Below are 11,763 nucleotides of genomic sequence, written 5' to 3'. Positions count from 1 at the left end.
TATTATTATTATTATTATTCACAAAATGACCTTATTCATATTGAACAAGCCCACAGTGATAAAACTGAAATTAGAAAACTCATGAATTAATGAAAATATTGAAAATTTGAAAAAGTATTAAAATGCTGTTGCAAGAATACAATAGAAGTGATATTATTTAAAGTATTGAAAATTAGAGGTAGAAAGTTATAGAATGAAATAGAATCCACGTGGGTCAGGGTACTTGTGCTCATGAAAATCATGATGAAATCCATATTTATATTTTTAAGGAATAGAATGATTAAAGTCTTTCATATAAATCCAGATTAAATTTATATTTTTAAAAGACAAAGGTATTCATAAAAGTCCAATTGCATGTAAGTCCACGAACTGACAAAGCTACGAAGTAAATGAGCTAAAATAATCAGTCATGATTTTAATCTATAATATGGGGTGGCACTGGTGAAAAAAGAAATCACCAGTGTCACTTCAGACACACACTCTGGTGTCGTTTTTTTTTCAGTGTCAGAGCGAGCAAGATAGTGTCAGCGGGTCACAGAGGAGGTGCAAGCAGTGCTTGATTTATAATGCACGCATGACGCCTCGTCACGAGAGGCATTACTGTTTTATCTCTCCCCAAAATGAGACGCATTACTTTGGCACATGAGTTATGCGCACTCGGTGACTTAAGGACGTCGGGTTGGGGGGGGTGGGGGATTTGGCCCCTTGTCAAACGCACACTTCTTATCTTGTGCAACACATTTGGGAGGCTGGGTCTCTCTCTCTCTCTCTCTCTCTCTCTCTCTCTCTCTCTCTCTCTCTCTCTCTCTCTCTCTCTCTGTTATTTATCATGCTTGGCAAAGGTGTTATTTACGGAAATGAATGCAACGTTGTTTTTCCAAAAATGTGACAATTATAGAGCCTTCCATAATAATAAGTTATTTAAAGCTTCTAGAAGACTTATGAAATATGAAATGAAATATTTGAAGTGCTATTATTATGTAGATACTCTCATGATTTGTTTTGGGGAATTAATAAGAAGCTGATGAAATGTGAGATGAGAAGTTTAAATTTATATTATGTAGATACTTTCACTGAGATATGGTTTTTATAAGAGAAATAAATAGGGAGTTGTGGCCTTACTTGATCTTGTAAGTTTTTATTCAATGCAGAATTAGTAATAGAAAGTGAAAATTAATAATAATGACATAGCTGACTTTGAAAGGAGTACTTTAAGCAACTCAGGTCATGTAGGTTTTAATTTTAATTTCTGTACACTTTTTGTTAGCAGTAGGAAACGGGTGGTGTGTTTTCAGGTACTCCAAATGGTTTAGTTTGTGATTGCTAATGTTTTTAGTTTTCTGTAAAAGAAAACTATTGTGCTGGCTTTGTCTGTCCGCACTTTTCTGTCCGCCCTCGGATCTTAAAAACTACTGAGGCTAGAGGGCTGCAAATTGGCATGTTGATCATCCACCCTCAAGTCATCAAACATACCAAATTGCAGCCCTCTAGCCTCGGTAGTTTTTATTTGACTTAAGGTTAAAGTTAGCCATAATCGTGCTTCTGGCAACGATATAAGACAGGCCACCACTGGGCCCGTGATTAAAATTTCGTGGGCCGCGGTTTATACAGCATTATACCTAGACCACCGAAAGATAGATGCGTTTTCGGTGGCCTTGATTATACGCTGTAGCGGCTGTACAGAAAACTCGTTATTCGGCGCATTTTTTACTTTTTTCTAATTTTCATTAGTTGCATAGTTAGTTATGTGTGTTTTTTGTTTTTAATACACGAGTTTTAACTAGTGGTTTAGTAGTTAGAACTGAAAATATGACCAAGTATGCAAAAGCTGTTAGGGATTCCCCAAGGGAGGTTGAGGTGTCCCACTCTATTTGTGTGGTACCCTGTACGTTGTTCTAACGGTTCTTTAAGGGCTGTAGGGCTGTCCCAAGAGCAAGATCCCGTGCTGGCATAAGGCCCACTAAATCTATGACAGCATAGGTTGTTTACAGTGTGTCTTTGGCTTTTATCTTCTTCCTACTTGGCTGTTCAACTTCTTTGTCTCTACCTTGATAGTAACTTCACTCGTATTCATAGAACAGATATTTAAAATATCTTGAGAGGTTTGTAATAATAATAATATAATTATTTATTATTATTATTATTATTATTATTATTATTATTATTATTATTCACTCTGGCGTGTGCATTTTAATTTAAATTTTACGAGAAGCTGGACTCGGTTAAAAATTGGGAGAGCTAGGAAAGGAACCTTTTGGGGGAAAGGGACAATCTAGTGACTGGATATCACGTGACTTCTTGATTGAAAGCTTGCCCTAAGTTAGGTTAGGTCGAAGTTTAGGTTAGGGAAGTCTAGCTTAGTTTATTCTTGTAATTAACATTGCTTAGCCTTGGCGGAGGTTTGTGGTCTGTAATTGTTCACATTGTTATTATTTTTCTGTCGATATTATGAAAAAATTTACTCTCCAGTGTTCTATGTTTATCTCGGGGTTATTTTCTCTCTCTCTCTCTCTCTCTCTCTCTCTCTCTCTCTCTCTCTCTCTCTCTCTCTCTGTGTTATGAATATGCACCACAACATTAGTTAACAGTGACAAGTTTGTAAAGATTTGTCCATCGTTTTCTTAGTGACACTACGCCCTGTTTACAAGAGGTGATCTCTACGCATGGTTTTGTCTTTGAAAAATAATTATTTTTTTTACAATTTTCTCACTAACTTTTTAATTTTTCATTTTTAGTTTTCTGTAAATGAAAACTATTGTGCCGGCTTTGTTTGTCCGTCCGCACTGTATTATGTCCGCACTTTTTCTGTCCGCCCTCAGATCTTAAAATCTACAGAGGCTAGAGGGCTGCAAATTGGTATGTTGATCATCCACCCTCCAATCACCAAACATACCAAGTTGCAGCCCTCTAGCCGCAGTAGTTTTTATTTTATTGAAGGTTAAATTTAGCCATAATCGTGCTTTTGGCAACGATATAGGCCAGGCCACCACTGGACCGTGGTTAGAGATTCATGGGCCGCGTCTTATACAGCATTATAACAAGACCACCGAAAGATATCTATTTTCGGTGGCCTTGATTATATACGCTGTACAGAAAACTCGATTGCGCTGAAGAAACTTCGGCGCATTATTTACTTGTTTTTATCGTGAATAAAATTGAGATTTATTTATATTTCTAACTTAATCCTTGAAAACATTTTTCCTGATCCTTTTTGAACCACATTTAAATAAGATTTTCTAATATTTTTGAAGTTGACTTTTTATATATACTGGAATAAAATTTCTCCAGTTGGATTTTATAATTTTATCCCAGAATATTTAAATGCTTTTCACAGTTCGTCCCTGTAGAAGGCCCCTTCTTTTAAAAATTGTAAATTTTCCAAAATTTGATAAGTAGAATATTTTCAGCCGTATTTTATCACATCATTATTTATGGGAGAATATTTCTTTATTACGTTTTATTCAGACCTTGCGTTTCACTTTTGCAAGACAGTGATACGTGGTGATAATTTAAACAGTAATTGTTGTTTCTGAAACATGAAAAAAAAAATGAAATTTTAACCGCGAATAAGATTCTTCAGTTTCACATTTAAATTGTCTCATATTTCACCCGCAAATTGAAGAATCATATATATACTGTTAAGTATGAAATGCGCCGAAGATTCTACGGCTCAATCGTGTTTTCTGTACAGCATATAATACCGAAAATAGATCAGGTGGTCTCGGTATAACCCGCGGTCTATGGAACTTTAACCACGGCCCGGTGGTGGCCTGTCCTATATCGTTGCCTTACGCACGATTATGGCTAACTTTTAACCTTAAGATAAAACCTACTGAGGCTAGAGGGCTGAAATTTAGTATGTTTGATGATTGGAGGGTGGATGATGAACATACCAATTTGCAGCCCTCTAGCCTCAGTAGTTTTTAAGATTTGAGAGCTGACAGAAAAAGTGCGGACGGACAGACAAAGCCGGCACAATAGTTTTCGTATAATCTCACATTTAAAGTCAAAGCTTCAATGTATTTTGTCAGAAAATAGAATAAATATATCTCGAAATAAATTTTGCATACGAGGCATATTTCCATTAATGCTTCTCACTTTTTGTCAGTCTAAATTAGAGTAATTATTTTGTAAATAAAAGGCAGCACGTTCCTATTGTTGTTTGTCGGGTTTTAGGATGTAGAAGCGAAGAGCCGTTGCAGAGAATTGTGCTTACATTACTACTACTGTTTGTTCTTCTTCTTGTGCAAACTTTGCAAGCTGGCTGCTCTACATACACGCTCTACTTCTGCTCTGAACATTTTTGACTAAAAATATTCTGTGTTGCTTATCCTGACTCTCTCTCTCTCTCTCTCTCTCTCTCTCTCTCTCTCTCTCTCTCTCTCTCTCTCTCTCTCTCTTTTGTGTGTGAATCTCTATTATAATTCTTGGACACTTTCAGTCGTTGTCTTAATATTTATTCCACAACTTTAACTAATTGTTAGATACTATCTCCCTGGCCCTGTGGTTTATTAAGACACTCTCTCTCTCTCTCTCTCTCTCTCTCTCTCTCTCTCTCTCTCTCTCTCTCTCTCTCTCTCTCTCTCTCTCTCTCTCTCTCTCATGAAAGCCTGAGATTTGACACTGTTTCTAAACCTTGCAAATCCATTTTTGTGCGTCTTAAAAGGTTGAACCTTGGCATTCATATCGAAACACTGCAAATCGTTGCGAGTTTCTCAGAAGCTTGAAATTTGATACTTGTTTCCACACTTTAGCCCCAAATTTTCGAATGACCCTGTCTGTAGATGTATGGTCCCCAAGGGTTAAAAAGTCTTGAAATTACACTCTTTTCCATAATGTCCCAAATTTCAACTTGACCCTGTCAGAAGGTATATGGTCCCCAAATGTTAAAGATCTTTTTGATATATTTTTCAGAAAATCTGCCATTTTGCAGGGCTAAAGATTTTTGGCACGTTGCTCTCTGGAGAGCGGCAATGCCAAGGTACAGAGGTGTTTGACCCTAAATTTTCTGAAGGCCCTGAATCCCTAGATACGTGGGGCTTGATCACGTCCCTTCCAAAAGATCTACGCTTCCAAGGGACAAATGTCTTGTCCACATTCCAATCTGACGATCCTCAGTCCCATGAGATACAGATCTTTGTGGTATACGTTTCAGATCTTCAGTTTCTGGGGCAAATAGTCTTGGTCGTATAACTGTCTGAAGACCTACGATCATTTTGAAAGATCTACAGTTCCAAGGGACCATATATCTTTGATATATTCCTGTCTTGAAGATCTACGATCTGGATAAAAGATCTTTGATGCGGCCCAGTTTCATTAAGTGAATGCGAAAATTTTGGGTATTTCATACACCTATTATCTTTGTTTTAAAGTAAATTAGGGCGGTATTCCAAGTTGTAATGCAATTTATTATTATTATTATTATTATTATTATTATTATTATTATTATTATTATTATTATTATTATTATTATTATTATTATTATTATTATTATTATTATTATTATTATTATTATTATTGAGAATAATCCACTTCATCTGCTGCCAGTAACGTTCATAAACGTACGTGTGTGTATGTGAGAGAGAGAGAGAGAGAGAGAGAGAGAGAGAGAGAGAGAGAGAGTTTAAAATGTTTATGAAAGAACTGAAACATTGTTTTTCCACGGAAGCCTTTGTTTAAAGGAAAAAGATGTATATTTTTCCTTGTATATGACTCTTCAGAACCTCCGTTGCAAAGGAAAATAATAATTTAAAGTATTTTTTTTTTTTTAGAAAACTGAATTGAATTGTATATAGAATATAGGCCAAATGCCAAGCCCTGGGACCTTTGAGGTCATTCAGCGCTGAAACGGAAATTGACAGTAAAAGGTGTAACAGGAGGAAAACCTCAAAGCAGTTGCACTATGAATCAACTGTTAAGAGACGGTTGATTAAAGTAAGATGGAAGAGAGAGAATATGAACGGAGGCACAGTAAAAGAAATGAAAACATCCAGCATGAAGAGATTCATTTTCTTTTTATGTTGAAGTACCCGATTGCATTCCTATATAACAAACTTCTTATGGCAATGTCCCCATAGGGGGTAGTGCCGTCAGTACACCTCATGCGGTGCATTGTAGGCATCACTTAATGCTCTTAGAAGCGCCCCCCTTCCTTAGGCCGCTAGCTGCAACCCCCTTTCGTTCCTTTTACTGTACCTCCTTTCATATTCTCTTTCTTCCGTATTACTTTCCACCTTCTCCTAACAATTTTCCTCCTGTTACACCTTTCAAACCTTTTACTGTCAATTTCCGTTTCAGAGCTGAATGACCTCATAGGTCTCAGTGCTGGGTCTGTCCTAAATTCTATATTTTATATTTTATGACGATGTAAAGTATGATTCAATTCGCGAACATTGACATATTATTATTATTATTATTATTATTATTATTATTATTATTATTATTATTATTATTATTATTATTATTATTATTATTATTATTATTAATGTGTAACAGGGGTACAAAGTGCTTCATGTATATTAGGGACACCTTGGTTGATAAGAATAAAAATTGGGTTTCTTTCTGATTTTTAAAGTGATGGCAATGATTTAGGTACGGATTTTGAGACAGTCACTCGCAATGGGGCGGGGGCGCCAAATTTGCATAGGGCAAACTCACCTGTTCCATCATCAAATTGGTGGTTTCAGCGAACCGCTGCTTGCAAACGGGGCACACCTGTTTCAAGGAGAACCGACAGGTGTTGCAGACCAGGTGCCCCTTCCGGCACTGGTACAAGGGCGGCGCCATGATCGCCTGGCACCCGGAGCAGGAGAAGAGCTTCATCAGCTCCTCGTAATCCACCAGGGTACTGCTTTCGGGCATGGGCTCCCCGTTGATGCCCTGCCCGTGGCCGTTGGTCGGGAAGGTGTAGCTGTTGCTCATCTTCGTCCGCGTGGACAACTTCCTCGTGAGGGTTGTGCTGAGTTTCCGCAGGCGGGAGGTCGAGCGGGACTCGGAGGGCGTGGGCGACTCCGGCTCGGGCGTGTCCAACCAGTAGTCTTCCGTGGAAGACGCCGCCGGCGAGGAGGACGACTTCAGGGGCGTGCTGAAGAGTCTCCTGAAACTCCGGGTGATGGCGGAGCCTCGGGTGATCTTGATGTTGTTGTTGTGGGTGACCTCCTTCGGCAGGGGCTTCGGGAGCAGGGCTCTCTTCGTCACGGGCGTGGAGGGCTGCGATATACTCCCGCGCCGACCGTAGACTTGCCTGAAACTGTCGATGGCTGGCGAGGAGGGCGACAAGATACCCCCACCACTGAAGGAGGCGCTCCTGGGCATGTTGGCAGCCACGGGCACGTCCAAAGGTTGGTTTTTCTCCAATTTTGCCAGCACGGAGGAGGAGGAGGAGGGGGGGCCGCTTTTGGCGGGAAATTTGTGGATGGTTTCGGCGCTGGCGAATGAGTAATCGTGTTCGGGACTCCCTTCCTCGCTACTGCTGGTGTAGTTCTGGCTGCCGAGGGCGAAGGAGGAAGGTGGGGGGATCTCGACGACGGGAGACACTCTCACTGCCGAGTGGTAGGAAGGATTTCTCGCGATCTTGCTGCTCTTCTCCATCTTGGGCGTGAGACATGGCGACTGGGAAGAGCCGCCGCCTCCTGTAGTAGTAGGAGGAGGAGGGGGGTGCTGAGGTGGACCTCCTAGCTCCAGGCTGTCCTTGTGGCTGAAGAAACGTGCGCGCCTCGTAGGAGCCTCCTCTGAGTCGTCTGTGTCGGCGTAGGACAGAGTTCGCCCCCTCTGAACAGAGCTGATCTTCTGACGGGTCAGTGCCTGGCTGATGTCTAGACTCAGACGGGCCTCGACTACTGGGATGTTGATGGATTCTGCTAGGACGTCGTCCTCTTGTTCTCCCTCTCCTCCTCCTCCTCCTCCCCCTCCTCTACTCCTTCCTCAGGGTGTACATGCCCCTGACCTTCCTCCTCTGAGAAGGTCACATTTCTGTTGAGACTACTATCTTGATCAGGCGTCAGTTCCTCCTTGATGCTAGTGGTACCCTCCATTGCTATCTTGTTTATCTTGATTCCGTTGACGTGTGGGGCCTTCTTGGGGACTCTGCCGTTGAGGTGGGCGTGGGTATCTTGCTGGGTATCACCGTTGCATACCCACGCCTCTTGCACGTCCTCGCAAGAGTGGAAAGTGTCGATCGAATCACTGATGGCTCTCGAGAAAGAGAAGACTGGACCGGGCATAGTGATTTTCATAAAGCCTGGTTGGTTGGTAACTCAAATACAAGAAGAAGTCTGGAAGTGGTTTATTGGTAGAAGTCGAGGTATGTATGTCTGGCGTGTTATCGGTCCAATTATCACTTATCTTGGCGATGTTAAACGTTCTTGCTGAAAAGCAACTGTTATAATACACTCACAAACACTATACTCTGTGTAGAAGCTCGTCTTAAGACTCTGAACTGTGAACTGAATCTCTCGAACTGAATCTTTCGATTTTATATCCACTGCTTTTTGCTGTCGACGACACCACCCACTAAGTTCCGCTTGGCATCAAGTAGTAATGTTTCTCGCTAATAGTGTCAGTCGTTTGGATACGTGTCCTTTTCTCAGTGACTTCCGAGCAGTCACCCAAATTCCCGGAATGGTCAAGTAAGTCTACGCGTTCTCCACAAGCGATTCAGAAGCGGGGAATATAAACGCATTACGTAAAAGTACGTAAATCCATTGGCTGGTCTCACACGGGCACTCCTTGCCAATGTTTCTCCTTTTTTTTTTTCTCTCGTGAGGAAAGTGACGTAGTTTTTCCTACTACTCACTGTGACACTGTGGGTTTATTTTCGGCACAGGTGAAGGGAATTGCAATTCGTTCGCTCGCTCGGCATCGGAGGCGCGACGGGGACAAAAAAAAAAAAATCTAAAAAATAAAATCACACAGGCGCGAAGATTGTTTCTGTCGCATCTGCGTTGATGTACGATGAAGGATTGGCGGGGTCGGAGGCCAAAGAGAGAGAGAGAGAGAGAGAGAGAGAGAGAGAGAGAGAGAGAGAGAGAGAGAACAAAATTAGATGACGAAGGACCTCCTTGAAAGGTGACACTCTGAAGATACTTCTTCTTTCTCTTTTCTGATCGACGGCGGTACCGCCTTAATCTCAGATCGTCAACCTTCCCCCTTTTTTGTTTTTTGGGGGCACTAATTTAGACAGCGACTTCACAGGGCGTCGTCGCCTATTCGCCCTGCGACGACAGACGCGGTAAAGTCGTCCCAGACACGGTTAAAGTAACCCCCTCTTCCTCCTGCCGTCGCTGACGGTGCCAATTTTCCTTCCGCTTCGAAGACGACGGTGATGATGACGGCTCGCTCCTCCGAGGGCGACAACTCATGACTTAGGGCACCGCTAGCTCGCGCCTCGAAACGGCCCTCACCTTGGCCAGGGCGCGGTACCTCTCTGACGAAGATCTGCAGGGGCGGATTTCAGTCTGTCGTCCGCCCATAGATGTAAAAGAGTTATGAAGGGGCCGAGTTTTAGCTCCGGAAGGCCTCGTATATAAACTTAGGCCTTGATGTTTTCGTTTTGATTTCCTTCGTGCTTTCGCTAGACGGTATAAAGCTGCAAGCAAGCAGGAACTGACGTCACGAATGCCACGCAAACCTCGACAGACGGGTAAATGAGAGAACGACACAATTAAATCCTCCGAAGGACGAACACAAGTTGCAAAAATCGGCGGAGACAGGTGCGCGCGCGTGTGTGATACTGAACTCTCCTCCGACGGTCACTGAGGTGCTTCTTGTCTCTCCTCATATTTATACCTTCGGATAACCCCTTTTTCCCCTCAGCCGCGACCTCTCAACCCCTCGTCCTATAGGCCACTGCCTCCCACTGCCTCCCACCACCACAACCACCTCCCACCCACGACAACTCCTCCTCCTCCACCCAGCCCATTAATCTCAAACCCTCTTATTCCCACCCCCACCATTTGACATCGAGCTCTGATATAATCAAAAACATCCCGACAGTTATGGGTCGGATTAATGTTGTGTATGCTGTTATGACGGTTGTAATGGAGGTTAGATAACACATTAATTGTTATTGAAATGTCCACACACAGAGAGAGAGAGAGAGAGAGAGAGAGAGAGAGAGAGAGAGAGAGAGAGAAGAGAATGATTTATAATACATCTGGTAATAGATTGAGTTTTTATTACTTTTGTATATATATATATATATATATATATATATATATATATATATATATATATATATATATATATAATATATATGCCAGTGGTGTGTGTGTGTGCCAGTGGCCAACAGATAGATAGATAGACACAGCGAATGTTAAAAGTGACAGGTAAAAATCGTTATGATACCGGTAGAGACAGTTGAATTAATATCTCTCTCTCTCTCTCTCTCTCTCTCTCTCTCTCTCTCTCTCTCTCTCTCTCTCTCATTCCCTTCATTTCAGAATTCTTTAGTAAGGAAGACTGTGCCCACTGTAGGTAATAATAATAATAGTAATATATATTAATAATAATAGACTATCTTATTTTTATTTTGTTTCATACAATCTTGAACTGCTGAGAATTTAGTAAGAGAATATATACACACCATTAATAATAATAATAATAATAATAATATGAACGTCAGAGTAGTTAGTGATGAAGAATATATGCACATCATTACTAATAATAATAATAATTATAATAATAATAATAATACCCATTCATCTTCGTTTCCAGGTGCAGAATTAAACACTTCTCTCTGTGGCGGCGTCACGGAATCCCCGGGCCAAAACCCTCTCTCATTTTCGGGAATCTCCTGCAGATACGAACCAAGAGTAAGGTGAGTAGATCGGTAAGAGACAAGTGTGTGGCTGAATTCGATGTTGCACATGTTTGTAACATGTTTGTAACGTTTTTGTAATGTGTTTTTGATCATGTTTGCAACGTGTTTGTAACATGTTTGTAACATGTTTGTAACGTGTTTGTAACGTGTTAGTAACGTGTTAGTAACGTTTTGTGATGTTTTTAACACGTTTGCAACGTGTTTGTAATGTTTTTAACATGTTTGCAACGTTTTTGTAATGTTTTTAACATGTTTGCAACGTTTTTGTAATGTGTTTTTAACATGTTTGCAACGTTTTTGTAATGTGTGTTTAATATGTTTGCAACGTTTTTGTAATGTCTTTAACATGTTGGTAACGTTTTTGAGATTTTTTTAGCATGTTTGTATCATGTTTGCAACTTTTTTTATGTGTTTTTAACATGTTTGCAACGTTTTTGTAATGTTTTTAACATGTTTGCAACGTGTTGTAATGCGTTTTTATCGTGTGTCACATATTTTGCAACTTTTTGTAATGTTTTTAACATGTTGGCAATGTTTTTGTAATGTGTTTTTAACATGTTTGCCACGTGACGGCATTAGCAAAATGGATAATAGAAGTTCATTGTTGCTTTTAGAGATTAGATATGTGGACAGTTATATGTAATTTGAGTTTATAGAGCACAAAATATGGGTGCTATATGTAGCATAGATTACAGTTATAATTATCATTATTGTTACATTAAACATCAAAATCCAGATATACAGAAAAACTTTAAAAAGGACTGCAGTAGATTCCATAATGTAAAACGGGAACCAACCACTGCCGAATCAATTCAGAGATCACCTTCCCAACCGACCGTTACCTGAGGTCACTTAACCCTTGGGTAAACAAAACCTCGAGATCCTAATGTCAACATCTTTCGTCATGTGTTCGAAGCTTCGCGAATTCGACGAAGTGGGAGGAG

The 11,763-nt window shown here is 40.6% G+C and overlaps 2 protein-coding genes across 2 annotated transcripts in view; one reads left to right on the top strand and one right to left on the bottom strand.

The window, feature by feature from the left end:
• LOC136855918 (uncharacterized) overlaps positions 1-8,377 on the bottom strand; it is a 12,744-nt gene extending 4,367 nt beyond the window's left edge. Inside the window, 2 exon segments of the mRNA XM_067133390.1 lie at positions 6,658-7,884; positions 7,887-8,377. Of these exon segments, the coding sequence (XP_066989491.1) occupies positions 6,658-7,884; positions 7,887-8,234 (1,575 nt within the window). The 5' untranslated portion in view covers positions 8,235-8,377.
• Positions 1-11,763, top strand: part of LOC136855917 (cytochrome P450 3A30-like) — an 88,200-nt gene that overhangs the window by 50,968 nt on the left and 25,469 nt on the right. Inside the window, 1 exon segment of the mRNA XM_067133389.1 lies at positions 10,714-10,816. Within this exon segment, the coding sequence (XP_066989490.1) occupies positions 10,714-10,816 (103 nt within the window).

Source organism: Macrobrachium rosenbergii, chromosome 33, assembly GCF_040412425.1.
Source record: "Macrobrachium rosenbergii isolate ZJJX-2024 chromosome 33, ASM4041242v1, whole genome shotgun sequence".
Taxonomy (NCBI): Eukaryota; Metazoa; Arthropoda; class Malacostraca; order Decapoda; family Palaemonidae; genus Macrobrachium; species Macrobrachium rosenbergii.
The sequence above is the reverse complement of the archived record's forward strand: the minus strand, read 5'-3'. Positions and strand labels throughout refer to the sequence as shown.